The sequence below is a fragment of the Struthio camelus genome, chromosome 10, assembly GCF_040807025.1.
Source record: "Struthio camelus isolate bStrCam1 chromosome 10, bStrCam1.hap1, whole genome shotgun sequence".
NCBI classification, from domain to species: Eukaryota; Metazoa; Chordata; class Aves; order Struthioniformes; family Struthionidae; genus Struthio; species Struthio camelus.
The window spans coordinates 20,236,072-20,261,303 of NC_090951.1; the positions used below are offsets into that span (position 1 = coordinate 20,236,072).

General features: G+C 42.2%; 1 protein-coding gene across 1 annotated transcript in view; it reads left to right on the plus strand.

The window, feature by feature from the left end:
* The window catches only part of MMP2 (matrix metallopeptidase 2), a 35,044-nt gene extending 20,686 nt beyond the window's left edge, over positions 1–14,358 (plus strand). Inside the window, exons 9-13 of the mRNA XM_009678294.2 lie at positions 661–814; positions 5,970–6,106; positions 7,998–8,157; positions 11,905–12,014; positions 13,344–14,358. Coding sequence (XP_009676589.1) covers positions 661–814; positions 5,970–6,106; positions 7,998–8,157; positions 11,905–12,014; positions 13,344–13,447 — 665 coding nt within the window. The 3' untranslated portion in view covers positions 13,448–14,358. The remainder of the gene's footprint in view (positions 1–660; positions 815–5,969; positions 6,107–7,997; positions 8,158–11,904; positions 12,015–13,343) is intronic.
* The last annotated feature ends 10,874 nt before the right edge of the window (positions 14,359–25,232 follow it).

Here is a 25,232-nt window from a genome sequence, read left to right on the forward strand (position 1 = left end):
GGCTATACTCACATTTTGTTCAATTAAAGTACATCAACCTGACGTCTAAGAAGCCAAATGCTTCATAAGGCAACACAGCAGCAGCCAAATAATAAACTAAAATAAAATAAACCAGATGGCAAAGTGCATGCACATTTGATTACTGATGAAGGCAGAAAAAAAACACACAATCACCTCAAAATGTACCATTAAATACTGTAAGCTGTTAGCATTTCTAAAAAGAAGAGAAATCCACTTTGATGTCTCTCTCAGCTGAGGCGCACATAATTCTGAATAGAGAGACATCAAAGTGGATTTCTCTTCTTTCTAGAAATCAGTTTAAAAAAAAAACACACACACTCAAGGTTAACATTTCAACCAAATATAGTCACTTCTGAATGTCTTTGAAGTTAAATAGGCAGCTCAACATGGATAGGAGGGAAAACAAAGACACAGAGATGTGTCTTGAATGAGACCACCCAGCCGCATAGGGCCAGCACTCGAATCTAAGGCCACCTGAGCTATGCTCTACCACCCTGCTTCAGAGAAGATTATATTGTAATTTTTTTTCCTTTGAAGTATTGTCTCCAAAATATTGCCCTTCCATAAATTCTGATAGTTCACGTTACCAAGGAGGCACCATATTTCAGACTTACAGAGTATTTCTGTTCACCGTTGCAGAAGTATCGACTGACGTTGAACCAGGGCCAGGGCCAGGACCGGGGCCAGGCCCTCGTCCAACCCTTGGACCTGTCACTCCAGAGCTCTGCAAGCATGACATTGTTTTTGATGGAGTTGCACAGATCAGAGGAGAAATATTTTTCTTCAAAGATAGGTAAGTGAGATAATTTGCTTACTGATGTGGCCTTGGGTGGAGGTCTCTGTCAGACCTATTTGTCAAAACCTAGAAAGTTATGATCAGGCACGATCTCTGCCCTTTCTTCTGCGTGCTTACAGAAAACAAAGTGTCCTAATCAACTCCTACAGGAAGGAGATGACAAATTCTGGGCTTATTGTTAAATAATAAGGAAAAAGATTGTTTATGTCAACTATCTCACCTCTTCCTAATTAAAGGCAATGATTAGGCCTCAAATTCACCTTTTCTTACAGCTATACTCAAACTTTTTTGAGATTCTGGAACATTCAACTTCACTCATTGTTTTAGGCAGTTTTATGCTGGTTTTTCATTTCTGGTTTCTGGCCTACACTGGGATTGCTCATGCCAAGATGCTATGACAACAACTGGGCTGGTGGTAATTCTGGCCAAAATCAGAACAAGGAAATGCCTGAAACCTCACAAAAAAAGCCTGCTCTCATGATATTTTCAGCCCAATTTTACAGACTAGAGAGCCAGAATTACCCTTGATGTCAACATGCTGGCTTCTGTGGAGTCGCACCAGGGCTGCGACCAGCTCAAAAGGGTCAAGTAGATGGGAGAAGCGTCCAAACTTCTAAATGCTTATTTAAAACAGATCTAACCCCCGAATCTTTAGAGGTTTACCCATCTGCAACGTTAATCATAACATTAGTGATGGAAGAGATGCATTAGTTAGTCTATTCTCTGCCAAAGAAGGATTCATTCCCTATAAAATATTTCCAGATGCCTTTTATAGCATAAACTACAAGAATTGTAATTCAGCAATGGAAATTTCATCACTTGCAACGGAGTGGAGTTCTGGAGGCACTGTCCTTCCGGATTTCATTCCTATAGTCTGCACTTATTCTACATACTGGTGCAAGCTTTGAGGCCAACTGCAGGAAAATTAGACAAAAATCTCAATAGCAATTTCTAAAAGATCCCCCCAAAAAGTAATCATCCAAAGCTAGTGGTAATAACCCCGAATGTCTGTTCCACCCTGGGGACACCGCTTAGCAAAACTGCAGTGCAGAGATTATGATGGTTTGTCTGGTCTGAAGAGGATCTGTTCTTTTCCCACATTCATAAAGAAACAATTATGCAAATTTCTGGAAAAAAATCTTGTCCCTGACTGCTTTAATGCAGGTTGAGTTTGAAATCATTCAATAATAGCATCATGTGATGCAAGGTTGCTGTAATGACAGACACCTCAAGGACACTAGTGGTTAGGACAGGCCCCACGTGTGTGAGGGCTCCAAGGCAGCCCACCCAAACAGCGATTTTGGTGCACGGGTGGAGACTGCCCTGACAAAATGAGCTGCAGCTCCCACTGCCACTGCCAGGGCCTGTATTACCCAGTAGCTGCTCAGCGATGTAGAGCATCTCCCGATGCTCTTGGTAGCACCATAGACACTACAGCTCCTTTTTTCCCTGCCATAAATCAATGCTAGATCTTTAATCCTCCACTACCCAAACATTCCCATTGTAGATGAATGAAGATCTGCGACAACTGTGTGTGCCCACATGAAACACTATGTCCTAACACATAACAACAACATTTACAAGCAACTGAAGCTGAGGAAGTATGAGATCTCCCGCATTCACTGCTCCTCACCATGCCCCCTCACAAAACACCATTTCTGAAACCAGCAGTTTAACAGTTATTTGTATCTGCAGGTGGTATAACGTCTAGCTATCTCCTCCAGATTTTAAGTTTTCAGCTGGAAGATGTGAAGGATTTATTACTATACTGCATGGTTTAATTCCACCCACTGGCTTTTCACACAATGAAGAGTCAGGGGCAAGTATGGATAATTTTACAGTCCCTGCTACAAAGCAATTTCTTGGATGCAATTACTTCTGGTTCCTCTCTATGTGACACCCAGATAATGTGCTCTGGGTTTGAAATTTGACTTAATCTTTATTGCAGACATTGTGTTCTAGCAATGGAGAAACTGTGATTAAAAAGCCCTGATTATAAGAATATAATGTTCGCCATTTCTATTACAGCTGCTAAGGGCAAAAAGGATTCATTAAACACATCTATGTGGGGACACTTCTGATATCTCTGGTACTATTACCCTCAGCCCTGTCAGCAGGCAGCAGGCTAGGATTCCTTATAATCCAGTGATCCATAATGGCAAAAAAGAGTCCTTTTTTGGCAAGAAATGGCCCCACTGTACTTGCAACCTGGGATCACAGAAAGCCAACACTGGACAGCGCCACCAGGGAGCTGCCCAGAGCTGGCCCCAGTGCACCAGCCTAAGCAGTTTGCCCAAAGCAGGGTCCACTGCTGCTACCAGTCTCATCAGAAAGCTAAAGTCTTCGCTTTGGCTCAGTGCCTCAAAATATTCTCACAGCAGTAAAAAAAAAAAAAAAAAAAAAAAAAAAAAAAAAGTTTTGTGCAGGTTTCACATTATTCACAGCATCCTGACCATCCTTTGCTCAGATGGTCAGGGCTTTGCTGTTCAGCCAGACTGCCACCCTGCCTCTGCTTTCGTAAGCTGGCAATCACATAGGACCCGATTCAACAGGTCACAATTTTAAATCTATTCCTAAATCAGGAAAGGCGTTCAGTATTTTCTATAATCCGAACCAATTAAAAGCATTTCACATGCAGGTACGGTGGGTCAAAGGACTATGTAAATACTAGAACAGCCTGTTCAAACTGACTCATGCTTTACGCGAACATTCAGCGAAAGCAGGCAACAGTTCTTTGTTTTGCTTTGGATTTGATTTGCCTATGAGTTTCTCAGCTTTCCAAATATTAGGGAAGCAACATTATGACTCACTATTGGAATCAAAACAAACATCTGTCATGTGCCGTGTGACTTGTATGGCTCATCTGCCTTAAGAACAAAATTGACCACAGCACCCAACTGTCATGCTAGAGAGGCATGAGGGCTAAGGAGCAAGAAGATCAGATCAGAGGAATTCTACCAAAAAAGTGTTTTCACCTCCCCTCTCAAATCACATCTCAAACCAAGAAAATAAAAGGGGAATTCCTGTAGGTGCTATTAGCCATAGAGAACAGTTGACAGCCTTGCCAATGAGGATGCACTTCGTCAAGTGATACAGTGCCCAAATACAACATTTGCACAGAAGATTTTGTTCTTAAAGGCAACAAAAATCTAAGCTTCTAAAGTTTCCCAGCAAATTAAAAACAACAACAACACAGATTCAGTCCTTTTACATGATTGCATTTGTTAATGTTGGAAAATCTTGATTATATTAAAGCATAATTTGAAATCTTGACTGTAACAAAGAATGAAATCTGTCTAGACATGTTACTTAACCTGATTTAAAACATTTTAAAATTTTCAAAGTGAAAGAAAGTCAAAATAATTAATTTCAACATTTTCTCAACACAATGAGCAGAAACCAAAATTCTCCTACGCCATTTTAAAACAAAAGAATTCAGTTTTGACAAAACTTCCCTTTTCAGAAGACAACTTCACCATTTTAATAAGCCTCATGAAATGTGTGCTTTCATATAAAACCTGCCTTCAGCTCTCTGTTGGCTCTGGAAAATTTGGAGTCCCTGCAGATAGTAATTATTAGTGCTGATTCAGCCATAAATCAGATCCAAACTTGATCAAGAGCTACTTTTATTAATGCAGTGTTAGAGAGATTTGTTACATGGATTTCCATTTCATAGCATATTGGATCCATTTTTCTGTCTAAAAAGTCATGCGTGAAATACATTTTATCATTACCTTTTACAGCCTTTTTATATATGTTTAAACATTGATATGAGTAAGAGTAATTAGCTAAATGCATTACTCTTTGCCTCTTTTTAATATAAAAACCTGAGATACGATCAGAGATATTTTTGTACATGTTAAAATACATACATATATGCAAAATGAGAATGAGTTAATATATTACTATCTTAGTTATGATTACCCTATGTCAGGTTAAATAAATATTCATTTTTAATTAAAAAGGAGACAAAAATAATGCATTTTGCCAGGTGCACTAGTGAACAAGCACTACAGCCTATCATAACTGAATACGTGGCAAATAATTATACTTGCAAATGTATGTTTCAGAATGTTTCATATGTCCCAGCTAATTTTATTTGTTCACAGTCAGATTCTTATTGATGATAATACAGTAATTCATTAAATTAATTCAGATTCTTGGGATCCCCCAAGTTTTAGCTTCAAATCCTGGGTTTCACAAAGGAACAATGATTCTAGGTAGGAACAGGTAACACCTACTCATACTTCTCAAAAACTAAGGTGCCAGTAGTATCTTGAGCTTCGGCAACATGCAGGACTTAATGATTGAATAATATTAGTATAAGCTGTTTGACCCGAGGCTTATTTAATAGCTCCAGCTTGGTGAGAGAGAGATTCCACTGCCTCGTTGGTTTTTCATTTTATGAAATTGGCAAAACTTTTACTCTGTTGAGGAAGAAAGTTGTTCGTTCTTTGGAGGAGGAAATAACAGTGCCCTTTTAATAGCAAAACCCCTCAGCACAAAGCTCTGCCATTTAAAGATAATTACAGCTTTTTAAAGCTTAAATCAAATGATGATCCTGCTTATACATAAAATAGCCAATAAATTACCCTTTGCATTTCTCTAATGAACATTTTTAGTGCTAGCAGTTCCTTTTACAGCCAAGCTTACTTCCAGGCTGTTTGATATACTGTTATTAAATTTGAACTTTTACTCACTACAATAGTAATTGCAAGAGCAATTCACAGAATACAAATCTCTGCTTCTGTCAAACACCCATCCATCTGCTGCATACGCAACAGCAGGAGACCTCTAATAGTTTAAATGCCTTGCAAATTAGTTTATTTGTATAATCGAAACACAGGATACATTGTGCTCCGATGCAAGAAGCAACAGGAACGCCAAAGCAATCAGTGCAATCGGCGTCAGCAATTTCCCCGGTGGTCCGGCACGCAGCGCGTTGCGCTGCAGTACCGTGCTCCTCAAAGAGCCGTTGGCCTTTTCAGTCACTACAGGAAAACAGATGCGAGTGTGCACTGCTGCTAGGCTGCGTGCAAGCGTGCGTGTGCACGCGCACGCGTGTGTGTGGCCTTTGCCAGAAAGGATGAGAAACAGATGTGCTGGTGAATTAGTTCTTTGTAAAGCTCGTACAATCTTCTGTTTGGCTCAGATTCATGTGGAGGACTGTGAACCCCCGAGGTAAACCCACAGGTCCGCTGCTGGTGGCTACGTTCTGGCCTGACCTGCCTGAAAAAATTGATGCTGTCTACGAGGCCCCTCAGGACGAGAAGGCTGTGTTTTTTTCAGGTACTGGCTTGACAGTTTAAAACGTAAGTAGTCATGCGTAGAAACGCTATGTTCAAACTCAGCTCCTCGGAAGCTGTGCCTGGGCCAGGGAAGTGCCTGCCTGCGAGCGGTACAGCCCGGCAGACCCTAAACATCCCCCATGGAGGATTTTAGAAAAAAGGCTGGATCTGAAAGACTTTGAGCAGCATTCAGTCTCCACTCTACCAAAGGGCACTTAAGCACCTGGAAAGATAAGTTCGGCAACAAGCAGGACTAAACAAGAATTATTATTCAATGCAAAAAGCAACCCCAAACCAGCAATGGAAGCTCTGTTTTCTCATGCAGCGCTCTGTTCTTCTTTCTTCTCCTCTCATCCTAAGCTATCATCTCCGCACGCACTGCTTGAGAAGACAAGGTGTTCTTTCCCCGTGCCTTTCCTCGTCTTCTCCCCCTTCGCCAAAGCGTGACTCCTGCTCGGAGCGCGGGCTCCGCAGGAGAGGCTGCGGCGGGCGCCCTGGCTCGCTCGGCGCCAGGTCAGGCTACCAGGAGGCAGCTTCCCGTCCGCCAGGACTTGCACATATGGTTCAGCTCTACTGGCCAAATCAGTGGAGCTGGGAGGCTGTTTGCAATGGCTGAAAAACTGAGCCAGCAAAAACTGGACTCCAATATCCACTAAAAACATGACTAAACATCTCCAACCATGTAAATACCATATGGCTGGGGCTGCTGTACACTTTCTGAACAGGAGGAGAAGAAAAGTAATAATCTATCCCACATGTCTGAAAGGCCGTTTTCCTTACTTTACGTAGTAAAACAAAATAAAAAAAAAACACCTCAAAAATCCTTTATTTCGGCCAAGTAAAAACACTAAATATTCCATTTATTATATATATAAGCCTAGTGCACCTGCATCTCTCTCTCCCTCTGTCCCTTTCTCTCTCTCCTTCTCTTTATATTTTCGAGGAAAATATAACTAAAGTGCTTTTAAAAAAATTAAAAATGAGAACTATCAAACAATCAAAGACCGGTTGAAAGTAACCTGCAACCTAACTATCCTAGAACACGTTAGTGAGATCCACCCTTTGCTCCTGGATGATCAAACCAATAACTCCGCAGAACTCTCTGCTGCACTTCGCACCTTGCTCACATTAAATACTTTGCTGTCAGATCCAACTTCCATTGAAACCAAGAGAAATTCTTCGGGAACGTGATATAGAACCAAAGACATGTCCTTTCATGGATGAATCTTTCCATGGCTTTCAGTGAACCCAAGAGTGGTGTTTACTAAATAAATTACAATTCCATGTAAAGAGCACAGAACCAGACCTCTTCCACTAGCACATATTTGGAAGCACATTAGAAAGCGTTGTACAGCAGAGGCCAAGAGAAGCAGGGAGTCCAAGCAACAGCTTCCTATTAATTGGTCAAGAATATTCTTGACTAAAACCATGGCTATATAAAGGGGCTGAGCACGAGCTTCTGCATTTGACCTTCAGGTGCCCATGCATGGTTTATGACCATCTCCATCATACGGAAAATTACTGACATCATTTCTTTTACAATAACTGCAAGTGTACTTCTCTTGCAAGGAGCGGTATGTTAGATGAAGACAGGCTCTGCCTCCAAATGTTCACAAAAATAACTGAGACAGTTGAGAAGCAGAAGAGGAAGCAAAAGCACACAGAGGTGAAGCCATTTGCTGAGAGGCAAGCAGCAATTGGGAAATAACACCAGTAACTAATTACAGTATACCTGCACTCTAAGCCAGGGCTTCACCGATGGTAAAATGCTAGAAAGACTAGTAATACAATCAGTGTGATAAAAATTCCCGTAACAACGTATAAGAGAAGAAATATTCCTCTGTGTCTGACTACTAAACAGTGTTTGTTTGCTCTGTTTCTCCCCCGCTTAGGAAACGAGTACTGGGTTTATTCAGCCAGTAACTTGGACCGGGGCTTCCCAAAGAAGCTCACCAGCCTGGGACTCCCCCCTGACGTGCAGCGCGTTGACGCAGCCTTTAACTGGGGCAGAAACAAGAGGACGTATATTTTTGCTGGAGACAGATACTGGAAGTAAGCTACATCACAGCGGCGGTGGTCTGCCCTTAGCCGGGCTCGTCCCTCTAGCGCTGAACGCACGCTCAGGTGCGGCAGCAGGGAAGCAAACATGGGGGTTGCATCCTTTGGCAGCCCAAAATGAAGGCTGCCAGCACAGTGCTGAGGGCAGCGGTGAGCGAGACCGCCGAGCCCGACAGTATGGCTAGGAAAGCACTTCAGACAACAGCATGTATTTGAGAAAACAGCTTGTAAGGGAAGAGATGTGTGTGCATCTCTCTGCAAGGCTGCTCACCATTAACAGCTCATCTCTGGGAGCACATGTCCCAGCTGCTGCTCCCTGCCAGCCCCAGGCTCCCTCGGGGCAGGTGTCTCTGCTGTCAGCTCAGTCACTGCTGGACTTTTTAAGAAACGGGCTGATCAGTGAACTCCAGAGGCCAAACCCAACCGGTCTGCCTTTGAAATTCTTGTGCTAAGCCACCAGGCTTGAGGTGCTGGATGCAAAAGCAGACACCACCGTGCCCATCAGTGCGTGCTGGCGCACCAGTATTCCCTTCTGCAGCTGACCAATACATCACCAATACATCTGCTCTACTAGTACAGCTCGTCCCAAGGAGATCCAAACAAACCGCAAGAAGTGCGTCTGTTAGCACTTTGGAAAATTTTGGACTGAATTCATTTCTACAGCCTCTACAGTCCTTTTTAAGTTTTGAGTACAACCTCAGGCCAGTTTTGTTGCAAAGAAGTCCACAAATACATATAAAGATGTATCTGCACCAATGTTCCTGTTTGAAAGACTATGAGAATCAAAACATGATGCAACACAAGCAACCAAACTCACATCATATTAAAACAACTCTTGCATTGCCGCGGAGCCTAGAAGCCCTCATCAACACAAGATCTACCTGTGTTAGAGTAGCACTTAGTTAGTCAGCACTTCCACCAAAAGCTTTATGCTTTAGATAGGCAAAGCGGGCAAAGGCCTATTTTATTAAAAGAAGAAAAAAGGTCCACAGGAATTTAGTGACTTAACTATGGCTATACAGGACTCTCCAGCAGAGCTAGGTACTGAACTGCATTTCTCTTTTATTCCACGCATTTCAGCACAACTTTGCTGGCAGATAACTTGCTATGAGAACCTGTTCTGTACAGGAAGGATATCTGACGCAAAGATGAGGAAGGAAGGTCTTTAAAATGCCTCAAGTCTATCAGGGTGGTAGAATTAAATATCCTACGCTGACCTAAGGAAAAGTGTAAAACAACATATGTAACAGAATTGCATGATCCTAACCAGCAGGAAGATTTGGCACAATATATCATCTTAAAACGCACACACGTGCTTAGGTGCTCTGATGAAGGGAGGTGAGCTAGCCCAGAAGCGAGGCTCCAAGCCCGGGTTTGCCACCAGAAGCCCCTGTCAGGAGCAGGGCTTCAGGCCAGCAACGCAGACGTTCATCGACAGGCTGAAAGTAGAATTGTTCGTTAACTGACAGTTTGGAAGTGAGTTAAAATATATATATATACACACACACACAGATATATATATATAAAATATATACATACACACACCTCTCTCTCATTATCAGAAACACCAGCCAGAAATCTTAAAGATTCTCCAGGCTTTTAGGGCCCCTTTTCAGAGAGATGCTATATCAATTATCAAGGAGGTGTCTGTTTAATTGAGTCCATTTTCTATGAACAGTCATTTCTTATATGATCATATTGGATGAGTGTCTTTTTTATATCCTAATGGCAGTGGATTCCTGTAAGTAAATAAAATATCCTTTCACAGTTACCAACTGATCATAATTTTCTTTCAACTTTGACAGCACTCTTTTCCATTATCTAAAAATATATATATATAAAAAGAACTTAAAACCTAAAGATTGTTATTCATTTTTAATGTCATATTGTAGAGCTGATCTTGTTGGATGTTTTCAAATAGTTTTAATAGTCATTTGCAATAGCTGAGATTCCTACCAAAACCTACAGACCATGAGTTCGCAAGCTGCTGGCCTCCTCCGTTCCAGCCACTGTTTGGATTAACCGTACTCTGGGGCCTCCAATTTATCTCTCTAATCACAGAAAGCATTTTTATCAAAGTACCTTATCAATTGCAGTCACTGCAGAATGCATGATTTATTGTTAAGAAACCAAAGTAACTTTAAGTGATATCTATCTGTTTAGAGAAGAAAGCAAGCAGTTGACAAATATCTGAAGAAAAATAAAAAGCATGAGTGTTTAACACAGACATCACAACCCTTCAGTATGTGGCTGTTTTATTTTACACAAGGGCTCTGCCACATGGAATCAAAATAGTTTTATACCATAGTCCTTCCCACGTCATTATCGCACATACTTTATTTAAATAGATATCTGGAAGCCTTCTACTCTCCCTCCTTCCAGCCCCAAGCTATTTTACTGTCATCGTAAGCAAAGTAAAGGTATGTGATGGAGAGGAAGAGGAGCTGGCTCATATTCCACAGCTGAAGTTTTACAGATACACTGCAAGGTACTACCTTTTCTTTAAATATCCCTAGAAAAAATAGTAAGAAATTTAAATTAATTATCTAGGTTGATTTTGACCAACTTACTGCTCATTTGTACTGGTGCAACTTTGGACACAATCCAAGAAGTTTCATACAGCAATGAGGGAAAGGGGACACAAGGTACACGCAGATATGGATAAGAGAAAGCAAGAACGCAAGTGCTTCCCTCCGCTCTTAGTCCCAGAGGCCTCTGCAAAGCCAGCTGTCCTGAAGAGGTGATGCTCACGTTCATCAAGCCCTCACAGATGCAGCGATGGAGCCCGGTGCACGGTTCGCCTTGCACAACTGCTCAGGACACCTCCAGCCTCCTCCAGAGCACCCACTCCGATCTGTACAAAGGGGACAGGCCGCAGTCTTGCCCCTTCCCTACCTGCCACTAAGAAACTTGCCTCCCTGGGACACCAATTCCCTAAAAATGGGGAGGGAGAGCATGGATTATTTGTTTGCGAGAGTGTAAAACCAGCTTTGGACAGATCTACATTTGCACTGGACAGCAGAGAAGGCACCAAGTAACGAAAATACCCAATCATCAGGCGATACGGATGCACAACGTTCTTCCCACTTCTGAAGGACACAGAGTAGATCCGACTTCCCTGGAGTTAGCTGAATTTACATCAGCTGAGGGTTGCTCTCCAAAGCATGGAGCGTGAAAGCCATTGGGTTTATTTCAAAGAAATGTATATATTTTTAAATACGCATTTATCTTTTAACCATCACTGGGGAAGGGCAGGACTTTGTGAAGATAACAGGGTTTCAGAATGAAATGTCACAGAAAGTAATGTGTAATTTACTAGTAATCCATCAATTATATGGGTTACAAGTCTAAAATGTCAAATAAGAAAAAAAGATAGTCATTTCACCTTAAAATCTGACATCTTCAAATATTGGTTCCTGCCTGAAAACTGTTACCTCTCCTGGAATTATGAAGCTGAATTTCTGAAAAGTGTTTTGCTTAGGAAGCATATTTTCAATTCAGCAACAATCACATTTCCAGAAGCAGAGGAGGCAAAACGTCACAGGGTTTTAAAGGAATGGGGAAACTATAACAGAATGCAAAGAATATTACCAGCTCCTCTATTTTATTTTCTGTTGAACTGTTTTATATAGCCACAACCACTGTTTTATATAGCCACAACTGCTGAGGACTCCCTGAAAAATTATGCCAAATCTTAACATGAAATACAGATTCATAATGCTGGGATATATTTTTCTTCAGGTACAACGAAGAAAAGAAGAAAATGGAGCTGGCATCCCCTAAATTCATTGCTGATTCTTGGAATGGAGTTCCAGATAATCTCGATGCTGTCCTGGGTCTCAGTGACAGTGGTAAGCTGCAAACCTGATTTAAGTCACTAACAAGCTCTTTGAATTGTCTGCTGTGAAGCTTACTGGAGATTTTAGTTTCTCCTGCTTCATGAATAGGCAAGCAAATGCTTATTCAGCTTTGCATACTTCTAGCTCAGACTTTTTTTTTCCTCTTTCTTCTCCCATTAAATATCAATTGATTAATATCCTAAAAATCACAGATTTACCCTTTTAAAAAGGAAACGTTTAGGGAACACAGCCTTTCCTAAACATTTTGGTCCAAGCAATTAATAGTTATTCTAAGATCCTTCTCACAAAGCTCAGTTAATTTCAGTCTGCTACCTTTCTTTATCATTTGCTTCTTTGATGCTAATCATTTTGGAATAAAGTAAGAAATAGCTTTTAGTAGCATTTTTTTCTCCTGTTTGTAGGAAAAGAAAGCAAGTTAGTTTCATAAGGCTATATACTGCCTTGTGAAAGTGTCTTGAAGTGTCTTACCGCTTTGTGGCTATGTTGTACAGGACTAGAAATGTGCTACACATATATTAGGCTGCTAAATAAACAGAGAAGAGCAATAGATGACTCGGTCACTTTGATGTCAAGATGTCACTGAGGCTAAGATCTGGGTTTCGGTTGGTTTTCTAATTTGGGCACAGGGAAAACTAGCCTCCAGGAGAACTTTTTTTTTTAGTGTCGTTGGAGACGCTCACGGAAGTGGCTCCTGCCGCACGCAGCCCGATACGCAGGCTGTTTTACCACCCAACGGCATGGAGTGGGACAGTCTCTGGCTCAGAAGCTTCCCAATACCCAGACAGCTCTGGAGGTTCCCAATAGCCAGGATACCTCCCAGCACTATTTCAGCATCGTTCTGCCCTACCACGGCCAGAACTATCATCTCTGGCATCACAGGCACAAACAGGCAGCATTTTACTTCCTCCTCCTCCTTCCTCCCCCTTGGCCTCTCTCAACTGTAGCTGAGGGCTTGGCATCTTCTTTCCAGTGGCCTCATATTTTGTGCCGACAAGCATACGCGTCTGGAAGTACCGCCAATGTCACTAAGTCCTGAGTGACTGCATTTTTCACATCAATTGCGTTAACAAATATTTCTGCCTGGAAAATTCAGGCTCACAGAAAGGTAACCTCACTAGAGGCTCCCTTTAAAATGAGACCTCTGTTCTCCAGAAAGGGAGCTTTCAGGTATTTTTTAAATAAAACTTCTTAAGTTACATAAATATTTCAGAAAATATCGCTTTCAGTTCATTAGGCTTAGTGAAATCACACACAAAAAGTAGTTTTGATCAGGAATTACATCACCCATAACCCGAGTATGTTTTTTAATTTACTTCACAGGATACACCTACTTTTTCAAAGATCAGTACTATCTACAAATGGAAGACAAGAGTTTGAAGATTGTTAAAATTGGCAAGATAAATTCTGACTGGTTGGGTTGCTGAACTGTATGAGCTATTAATAACCAAATATTTACTTTTTTGTTATATGCCTTATCTGTAATTAGAAATAGATCTGAATGCTAATTACTGGACCAGTCTGGTACTGGCACCAAAACATTAAGTACCAGTACTGTACACATCAGATAATTTAAGTGTGTCTGCCTCCTCAGTATAGAAGAGATGTTTACGTATGTATTCTGGTACAGTTTTTCAGTTTTTGTGCTAGTCCTAGTAACGCTCGTAACAGAACACGCATCGTTCTTTACTCCCCCGACGCTTAAACACACGGAAACCTTTGGAGACTGGATCTGGCCCCTGCGTTATACGCATCCAAAGAGGCTCAAATGAGATGTACCAGCAGTGCACTTTGATTTTTTTTTTTTTTTAAATACAACTCTGTTATAAATAGGTGGTTTGTCTTGATGTTCTTCACCTCCTTGTGAGTTTGACCATTACTTCCATTTATTTACATAATAATACAGAAAGACTGTCAAAGGCACAGGTTGCCTCAGGATTTGATTTGTGTTGATGCATGATGGAATCATGGCAAGAAACTGTATTAAAGTATTGTTTTAAAGTACTTTATTTTAATACCTTAGTTAAATTTAGCAATTTGCTTCATGCACTTTGTTACTACTATATAACTTGTTTATATGGACAGAACGACTCAGATTTTTGAAGTCAATGTGTTATACATAAAAGTCAAGTATTAATGTTTAACTTGTCTTACCTTCCTGTTCTTTATAATATTGGGTTTTTGTTTGGTTAGTTTTTTTGCTTATGCCTTGGGCAACAGAAAAGTGTTCTTTTCACAATCTGATGCAATGTTTCTCATTTGAAAAAAAAAAAAGCAGAAAATAATGTCCCACACATGAAGTGCCAATGATACAAATAAAATCAAATTACACCGTCAACACTTCTCATGGCCATGCTTCCTTAAGTCATTTGCATTTAGAAACTCAGTAGTATGTTACAATGAAATACCTGTCAAAGGAAAGACAATATCACCCCAGTATATAACTGCATATTGGATTTATTTAGAAACCTGGGTGAATTTTTCTGTTAGCTCTAAAAACGGAACTGCACCAATTTAACATTAAGCAGAGGATATGGCCCACAAGCTTCCATGAAGCCCACTGCCTCTGCAGAACAGTTTGCATGCTTGTCCGTTAGCCACATTTTTCCTCCTCATCACCGGGCTATCCCCCCACAACACTCACAGCCAGGACAGCCACGCAGACACACATCTCCTACAGGGCACTTAGTAACGCTGAGAAACACAGGGAAAACGCTATCCCTACAGCTGAGGCGAGATGCCACTCTGCAAAGGAGCTTACGCAGCTTCACAAACAAGAAACGCTTTGGGAGACTCTATAGGTGGCATCACGCAACCCCGATCCTTCTCATTTTAAGCTCATGATTTAAAAAAAAAAAAAAAAGGCTATTAACCAACTAATACCTGAAGCAACAATCAGCCGATTTCTTCTCACATCCTCTACAACAACAACAATCTTGGTGTTTTTCTCTTCTAACTGGAGTTTTTCACTACAATATTTTGAAGAGATGCCACTTCTGAAGTGGCTGCATTTGCCAAACCACCTTTCCATTGCCCGCTATCCAGAGATAGCTCCCGCTTCAGGAAGCTTTTGGTTATGGCGATTACAGAGTGATTACCACCTGGATGAACCAGTACTACTTTCACCTGCGCCAAGAGAAGAGATGGACATCTCCCGAGCGTCGGCGTTCTTTTCAGCTGCCATCGCCTGCCCCTCCTCCAAGCAGTCCGGCAGCAGTCAGCGGGATCGGAGCAGTTATAACGGCGGTAGGTTGGTACTGCAGGTTTTCCAGACACCTGCCAACTTTCTCAGGATTGTAGAAGCCAGTGAGCCGTTGCGGGGATGCACCGTCTGTCCGGACCACAAACACCTTCCTAAACTTCTGTTGGCAATACTCTGTAGCTTTAATGGCAGCCAGGAGTTCCTTTGGATTTTTGCAATAATTTCCCCCTAAAGAATTTAAGCTCCTCCTGTTTTAAGCAACCATCCTCAGACAACCATCGCCTGAAGAGCCTTGTGTCAATACTGCCCCAAACTATGCTCTAGCATCTGTATTTAATACGAGGAAGGGTTTTGAACCATGGCTATACCAGGAAGAACGCCTGCAAGAGGCCTTTGCAGCTCCAAAATTACTAACTCACATTCTACCAATGACTGAAATAGTTTCCTTTTCCCCTCCAACTTACGTATATGTTTTGCAACCTGGCAATCTACCAGTGTATCTTCTGTAATAAGACGACCATCATTCTACAAAATTTTGCACATCTGGTGGGTTTAAGGAGTTCTGTACAGCTGCTTGTTTTCTTCTTGTCATTGTAAACCCGTTCCACAACGGCTACGTCACTGCTAGACAATCAGAAAGGAACAAAAGCCAGAAGCTTGAATGTTTTTCCCCCAAAGCCTGTTAAGCCTCAGCATACAATTCTATCAAAGCCTTGCCTACCTTGTGCTACCTCGAAGTTAAAGTCAGGTTTACTTAGGACTTTTTGATGTCAGGATAAGGTCGCCCACACGCTGCACAGGGGGTTGTAGCAACACAGACAGAAACTTAGACACTCCTGCTCCCGGAGCTGAAGGACGTTTCCTCTCGGTGACCCGCAGGACAGGCCGTGCGTGCTCAGCAGGGCACCCACCACCAGCAGGGCAGGCTGTGCATGCCCAGCAGGGCACCTCCAACCCAGCAGAGTAAAGGGCAGCACTTCAGTGACTGCTCTGTCGCAAGACATGAAAGGCAGCCAAAGCTATAATGAAATGCCACACTTTAATACTTAACTGACACAGCAGCCTGAACCGTGAATCACCCTTAACAGTTTGCCTCTCACTAACACTGTTTTTGTTAAAAATACATTTTCTTCCTGCTATTTTGTCATAATTTACATAGCAGCAGTTCCTCAAATTTAAATAGTTGACACCAACTGTGCCATTCTTTACATCAGAAGAAGGTCGGTCCTTCGCGCCCATTCCAGACAAGTTATTTCTGCTTACAAAAACGCGCATGTTTTTCACAGCAAAGACTGGGTGAACGGACGTTCGTCAGCTTTGGGAAGAGACTCAGCTAACAAATGACCGGGCCCTGGGGGATCTCCGCACATGCAGATTTATTTCTGCAAGGGGGAATACTCTGTTCCCTGGCTGGTTATGTAGAAAGCAAATAAGAATTAAGGTATTTCAAGGTAGGGAACCGTAGTAAGGACAAAAAACATAAAACAAAACCCCCATAACAACAACAAAACCAACAGCTCCAAGACTCCATCGGAAAAATGGCACAGGGTCAGGCAGAACTGGAGGAGTCTCCGCAGCTGCCGACAAGGCTCCCGCATACCAGAGCCCATCAAACACTCACAAACCACTACTGCAAATACACCCGCTTCCAGCACTGCCTTTTAAAAAGGAAGCGAGAACAAAAAATGGCATCTTCGGGTAAACTGTCCAGTTGTGATATTTACACACAAACAGCTAGGATTCCCGGCAGCGCTACCCGGGAAGCTGTGTACATAGCTTCCCCTCCGCTCCAGAGGGCGGCAGCAAGTCTGCACCTGTGGAAAACACAGGCTCAAACTCTGTAGGTTTTTTCCCCTCAAAAGATCTTCCATCAGTCTTTTCGTAATTGAGACAAAGTTTAAGAAACTAGCAGAACAACAGAACTATACAGTCTTACGGAGAAAGGCATGCCAGATGTCATTTCCTAGAATACATGAGAATCTGAGAAAAGGCACACTTTCTTTATGGCCTGTGCCAAGCTACCAACAGAAGTGAGAGATTTTTCCATTTTTTTGATGTCTTCAGATCACCACTGGCTGCCTTTTTGGAGAAAAACTTTCACTCCGACACAGCATGCCCGGCGTTAATACAGAGTAACTGGGAATAAATCCCTGGCCTGGACCATGCGGGGAATGGACTAAGTGAGACAATGGTCTCTTCTACCCTTGGGATCCTTAATCTATGAAATTAGTTTACATCAGTTTTGGGGTGGGGGGAGGGAAGGTGTGTATATAAATTTAAAAATGCTTTTTTTTTATATAACGTATTAAATACATGCCTGCATGTGCGCATGCGCACACACACAAATAGCTCATGCCTGTGCTAAAATGTCTTATTTAATATTACCCTGATTAGCGTTCAATTAAAACATTCATGTGAAGTAATAACCCGCTTAGCATGTAGCACCAGCTTCTTCTCCCTTCTCCATCCAGCCCCATCCAGAGCAGCAAAGGAGAACACGGTGCTAAAACTACGAGCAGTCAGTCTGCCCAGGCGTTCTTCCCTGGCAGCACTAGTGGAGAGAACAGTGAAGAACTTCAGAGTAATCAACAGTTCACTGGGTTTATTGTTTGAAAGACAAATAGTTTTCCCCTAACTGCTGAACAAATGCTGGGAGGGCTGCATGCAGATTGCCTGCTGATACAGTCTCTAGATCATTCTTCCACTGGTTTTTGCAAACCCCCAAATTCCTTTTCTACTGCTGAAGTTAAGCCTCAGCCAGCATCCCCACACCCACGCTCAGACTCTACCGGACAACCCACGAGCCACTCCGAAAACCTGAGATAAGAATAAGAGGCCACATGTCACTACAGTCCTGCATTTCCCTCACTAGCCCTGCTGCAGACTGTCTGCACAATGAACCAGAGGGTGACAAAACACATAACTTGCAAGCTTTCAGCTGTGTGTTACTGCCCAGTGCTTTCCTCTGGGACTTCCCAGAGCTGCTCCTGAGTGACTAACTCGCTCTGCTGTTAAGAATTTGCCAGCAGTGCCAAAATAAACTTAAAGCTAAGAGGATAATTGTTTTAATTTGCATTAGCTTGGAGCTTGGCAGCCCATCCCTAGAGTTATTTGGAGGTGGCCTTCTCTTGTAAAAGACAGAAATTCACAATGTCAGCCTCTCCAAGTGCATTTTTATCGATTTATTTATTTAAGGTTTCTAACCACTGCTTTAATCTTGGACTGCCTCACAGCTTCATTGTGTCTTGCCTGCACCATTACAACAGCCATGACACTGTTGCCAGAAGGGCTGAAGCTAGAAAGCAGCTTTGCATCCTACACTTGGACACTGGGCAAGGATGAAGACCCGGCACCTCCACTGCATGAAATTTCTTATCACTGCTAGCCAAGAAATGAGGAAAGTTAACCACAGCTCTCCCATCAGGCGTCACATCACACAGTCAGTTGTGCCACAGAGACACTATTTCTTCTGTGGTTTCAGCTATAAAAGACAACGCTGGCTGCTGCCCTCCTTTTCAACTCCCTTCCTTTGACCCACACTGAACTGCACCGCAGGAGAGCTCGCTGCTGAGGCAAGGCACCGACTATTGTATTAGGCAAACGAAGTTGAAGCAATTTACTGAGAGGCAAGTTTTACAAGCAAAAGAAAGAAATTCAGTCCGTTTTCTCTCTGTGGTCAATGCACTGCCTAACCTATTCCTCTAAAGGGAGAGTGTGATTTCTCACTATTAAGACCAAGTAAGGCTCATTACATTCTCCTATCTTGCATTTTCATGCTCTGCTTTTCCATTTAGAAATATGCCCTTTTCAAGACCACCGACAATTCTTTTGTTCAGCAGCTCAAAAGCATGAAGTAGGAGGACCTACCCTGCAAGTCCTTTTCTGCTGTTTGCCATGTGGTCAGAGAGATCTCTGTTTATGTCCTTTTAAAATCCTCATTGTTACTTTGTAGCATTCCTTATGAATTATGCCCTCCATCCATTCCTACCTTCAGGAGTGCTGCTCTGCATTACTATGTATCACTGTCTCAGTCCTCTACCTCTTACACTATGTTTTATCACTGATCACGGAAGTATAACGTTGGCTTGGTTCAAGGCTCAATAGGTAAACTTTCGGTTATCATTCTCATGCAGTAGCTTTGAATTTAGAAACATCCTGCAGCTAAAGGAACTAAGGTTGCAACCCAAAGGTTGGACATCCACATAATGGACTTTCAGCTTTCAGGCTGTGCTTTAACCAGAAGGAAACAAGTCCTTTGAGGAAATGCATTATGTAACAAAGCATTCGTGGCATCTACAGATTTTGTTTTGGTTGCGCTGCATGGATATCACCTCTTTACTTCCACGTTCTTTCAGCTCCACTTCCCACATAAACAGCTAGACACTGGGACTAAAAAGACAAGGCGGCAGGGAGGAGTTAGTCCAATACCTGCAAATTGAGTTCAAATCCATTTTACGAAACAAGATCATGTCACTTCCAAAGGTGTTTGTCTGCATATACTCTTAATTTTTGTATGTAACTTTTGTGCTATCAATGGGAAAATCTGGAAATATCAGGTGGTAGAAGTTGGAAGATGGGCAGATTCTGTCCTTGAACATCTGTATTTCTCTAGTGAAATCATGAAGTCCTTAAACACACTGTTTAAGGCACACTACTCTTTTCTACTTTTAATTAGGAGTTCAGAAAAAGGGATATACTTATTCCAGTTGGAAAGGCCGCATAAGAGCTTTCATGAGAAGGTATTTTCTTTTAATTTTCGGTCTATCTATTTAGAAGTATAAATATACCGATTTACAATATATTATGTGTATAAAATATTATTGTATTACTGTATTAAGCAGAATTTCACAGCTGTGAGTGGAAGCTTCTTATGCAATGCATGGCAAACACAGATAGCAAGACGTCTATGTAAGACGGCAAGGTAGCAAAGGTCGGAGATATTTGCTCTACCTAGAGCACCCAGAAAATAGCAATTCAATAGCATACCAGGATTCAGGTCATATTTCCTAAAACATTGAGAAGCCAAAATCTGCAGATGAGCCTGAACTAGACTGAGGTGATCACCTCATGCTTAACCCCATGAAGCACTTTTAAAAAGGTCCAGCAGGTGCCTATCCGCACCCTTTGGCCATGTTGTTTTTGGCAGGTTGGGTACATAACCACACACACTGACGGGGTTGCATTAAACTAAAGACTTCAGAAGAAGGTTACTTTACACCCTTTTAAAAAACATTTACTTTTCAGGGTAGAGTGATGCTTATCACAATAGGGTTCACAGTAAGGGATCTTCACTTTACCTACTACAAACACAGCCAATCGTACAGGTGACTCAGTGGCAACCATACTTTTCTGAAAAAGAACCAAGCATTTAATTAAGAAATCTCAGCAAATTTAAACCCTAAATCTAGAAGGCTAGCATATGAAAGTTACAAACAAATTAAGTCTCCAAAGAATTCGTAACTCCAGATCATCGCATCCCCTACTTGGGATCAGATACTGTATTTCTTATTCAGGCAGGAACTCCCATCGACTCTCACGGGTGAGAACACAGTGAAGTGCTAGAGTGCCCATGCCTCATTTTGGATCTGAAGAGGACAGCAGATCCCAAAGAGGACAGCATCAAGGAGATTTCAATAACGGCTAAGGACATAGGCAGACTTTAGCAGAGAAGTCAAGAATAAAGATGTTTTTGCCAGTAAATCAATTCAAATCTAAAGCACTAGGAACATTTCATCATAAACCCTTTATTTGATCTCTCTCCAATCATAGACATAACTATGTGCTCATACACCAAGCCAATCTGAAAGACACTCACGGATGGCATTCTTATCAGATTACCTTCAGTACAATAAACGCAATTGATTTTTCCACTGTGTTAGCAATTCTTCACATTAAATTATTGAAAGCCACACTCACCAATACATCCAGAAAGCTATTAAATATGGATTGCTTATAATACTCAGAGATCTTTATTCTCCCATGAAATAAACACTGCTGCGGATTTTAACTTGGTGAAGGCTTTCGGCATGCTAGGGCTAATAATGAAACCATGCAAAAGGCACTTCACCAGTTTTCACGAGGCAGGGCAAAAACGCGCAGGCAAACATTTGTCCAGACAAGGTGGGAGTCTTGCCTGGCCAACATGACATCCCTCTGTAGTCTTGCTCAGTCTCCAGCCACGGCCTTCTCCAGTGCTCTAAATACACTCTGGAGACACAGCACTACCCACAGTGCCAAACAGACTATTTGCACCCACTAAACAATTTTTGAGAACTTACTCGCACAGATTGACAGAATATGTATCTGCAGCATTCAAGCCTGGATTCAATTAGGGGAGAAAATCCCATAGCTGGATTCAAGACTGTGAACGGTTCCTGCAAACACAGGCAAGAATACTCCTAAAATTGAAGGTTTTGTGGATTCTGCAACCTCACAGGGCCTCTGTGTTTGGAAAATGAAAGTATGTCTTATTTAATAATTCTAGTCTTTGAAAAGTTTTGCTCTGTAAATACTAGCCATGTAAAACCGAATACAGTCTCTGAAAATTAAAACATAATAATAAATATTGCTAAAATACATTACATTTCTGGGGCACGTTGGCAACTTTTCATTTTCCTAAGAAAACTGTGTCTCTATTCAAAGGTTGTTATACTCAAGCATTGAGGTCCTACCTTCATGGGGAATTTTTCTTTCTTTTGAAGTGAAGTGGTCTAGAGTCAAGGGAACGCATTCTTTCTCACCTTTTTAAACCTCACAAGTAAACACCAGGATTAATTCACCTTCCTCATCTCCTTTTGGAATATTTCATTCCTCCTCATTAGTATTTTAATCTCAGCTGGCAAAGGCTGTGCTCTGTGGAGTCTGAAGAGCTTAGGAACATACATGCTACAGCACCCATTTATGGGCTCATTTTTGAAATTACCTCCAAGCTTTTTTCCCTCGATGCGTTGAACTCGCTCTAGTTTCTCTACTCGAAAAATTAAAGATAACGATTCATACCTTCTCTGTAAGTATATCATGAATGCTAACGCAGTACTTTGCTATGTAAGCACAGAGGTCTCTCGAGGAGGCAGCAAAAGAATCCGGACTCGCAGCCCCATATCCATTCCTCTGCACAACACCGCCCCAGGGGAGAACCGCCTCCCCATGTTTCCCAAGCAAAGCGTGATGAGAAAAGGGGCCCTTCGGAGTTTTCACACTCTTCACGGGAATACATTTTCGTTTCTCAAAAGTGGAAAACGAGGGTGAAAAAAATCACCCCAAGTGGACTGATGAGAAATGCACAGTTGTTTCCAGGTACATCCGGAACGTTATACACGCCGGCCGTAATTAGCAAGTTATTCAGACTTTCTACTCAAATTTCTCTTTGAGAAGTTAGATGGGTAAAGTTAACTGCGCTATGAGGAGATGTAGCTCCCAGAAACGCACACAGTTTCAATACCTGTATTTTGATGGAAAATTAAGCTCTGTTGCTCTCCAATGCAAACATTTTTAAGAATCGTATCTAAATAACAGAGTATGTGCTGAATAACTGTGGCATGAATTGAGCTAGCACGGACACCACATGGCACACTGAAAACAGCACAGGAACGTCTGCAAAAATTACAGTGGAAATAAGGATAATCAAAGGTCGAGGACTTATACAGCCCTATTTTCTTCTAAGCTTAAAAACAGGCTGCATCCTCATTAGACTCCTCTGTACAATGTCAAGGTACTCAGCTTAGTCAGAAGAGCATTTGTGAAGCGAGGAAGTAAAATAGAAGTGTTCATGAAGTTCAAGGGGAGGAAAGCTTTTGCGGTGCAGAGAAGGGGCTCTGCAATAAGTGACAGGGTTAGGAGAGAACTGAGCAGCAGTTACAGCAGGCAACACAGCCTTGCTTCTAGCTCAATTTTATTTCCAGAGTCAGCAAACAGGCTGTCATACACAAACATTTGGAAAGAAGAAGCAATTCTGAAATATTTTAATTTATGTAAGGTTTTCAGATAAAGTAGACTATCGAGTCCAGTAACCGGACAAACAATGCCACTTGCAGGCCAAAGCAATTCACTGCACCAGCCAACTTAGGGAGCTGATTCAGGGTGAACTAATCAAAAGCGCCTTCCCCGAATCCAAATCCCCAGCTCCCCCACAGCAAAATCATGTCCCCAGAACAATCCTGTGTAGCAAAGGCAGCACAGAAAATAGCTGTATCCCTCCGAGACCTCAGCGCAGAACAGGAGGCTGCCAAGCAGGAGGCTTGCAGGATTTTGTTCTTTCTGTCAGTTACTTTGGGGCAATACCAAGCTATTCAGAAAGACAGTGGGTATTTAAAACATCAAAAGGCAAGTGTATTTTGCTGGGAATAAGTGTGAAAATGCATTAACAAAGACGCTTCTTTACAAAGAGGGAGCCCCGACATGCTATCTTCCGCAACTCTCCTGCATACCTACTGCATATACTCTGGACCTACTCCTCAGGGGAAGCTTTATCCCAGCGTTCACCCGTCCCTCCCTCCCTCAGGCTCTGCGTTTCAGTGACCACCCTTCCAAGCCAAGGAAGGAAAGTCATCCAAAGCCACCAGGCGCTGCGGCCAGAAGAGGGTGGAGAGCAACTGTGAGCAGTTGGAGGCATTTCCTCGTGGTAGGAGGTAAGTCCCCCATCGCAGCTCCTGCCAGCTTCAAGAGCAAAGATGGTCTTTATAGCTGCACAGCGCGCTGCCAGGAACCCTGCGGTCTGGCCCACGTTTCAGCAGTATTGAAGCTGTGCACTGTTTATACTCCAAGCCGTTATCTGTATTTTTCTCCAGACGTGCATATTGTTAAATTCTTTGTTTTTTAAGCTCACACTACCTGAAGGTCATGTTAGCTGGTCACCTTACCTCATATCTCTAGCATTACTCAACACATGAAACAGCATTTATTTCATTCTAGCCTTCTCTTCCCAAAGTCATTTTTAGAGGCTTTGGAGTGGGACTAGCACAGCAACTTCTCAGCCCAGAGAATGGGGAGTTAGGCTATGCCACTACAAATAAAAGGTGCTGCACAACTACAGCATCACAATGACCATTTTGTCAGAAATACCGTTCTGCCCTTGGGAACGAGGCAGCAAGGAATTTTGCTAATTGGGAGTGATGATTGCTGCACGTTCTCACTGCTGCACACACTGCTGGAGAACAAAGAAAAGACCTCTTGGTCTTGGCTTAGCAGCGAAACTACAGAGCTACAGGCCAACTACTTCACAGGATTAACTGGAAAACATAGAGGCTGTAAGTGAGGAGGATAGCAAAAAAAGAGCAAGGGAAGTGATGGAACACACGGACGTTTGAGACAAACAGCCCATGTGGGGCATCTCCCTAGAGATTACGGCTCGACATCACCGTCAGGAAGCCCTTGCTGGTCTCATCTCCCCAGCATCACCCCACCCTGTGCATCACTCACCACCTACCAACTGACCCTGCAGGGCTGCAACATAAAGCTACACTTGGGGTCCAGAAATCCTTCCTCTCAGCCAAACAGCTTTCATAGTCACTATCGCATGTAGGAGGACACCAAAGCATCAAGCATCACGGAAATACCAATATCAACAAAATATTGACAGGATAAAGCAAACACTCAAGAAGCTCAAAACTCTCAGAATAGCTACTTCACCACTGAAGGGGCAAAGCAAAGGTCTTCTTTCTGCTATTATTTGCAAGGGCCAAAAAAAAGGTCACCACAAGAGGAGTCATTGTAGACAAAGTAATAGTTAAGTTATTACTAAAGGCAGAACTACTGATTTCCATTACCCTACTAGGGCACGTTTCCCACAACTATGGAGAGTTATCAGAATACAAAATTAAGTCCGAACAGGTCATGCTCCTGGCAAGCTCTTTACTGAAACAGATGTTTGTCAATAAACAGAAATTTAGCTATACCTCTCTGGCATTTCATTATCTGGACCTGAAAAATAGCAGTAAATATTTCAAATTCACATAATTAATCTATTCTTCCCTGCTGTCTAACATCCATCAAGATCTAATCTATATTGGCAA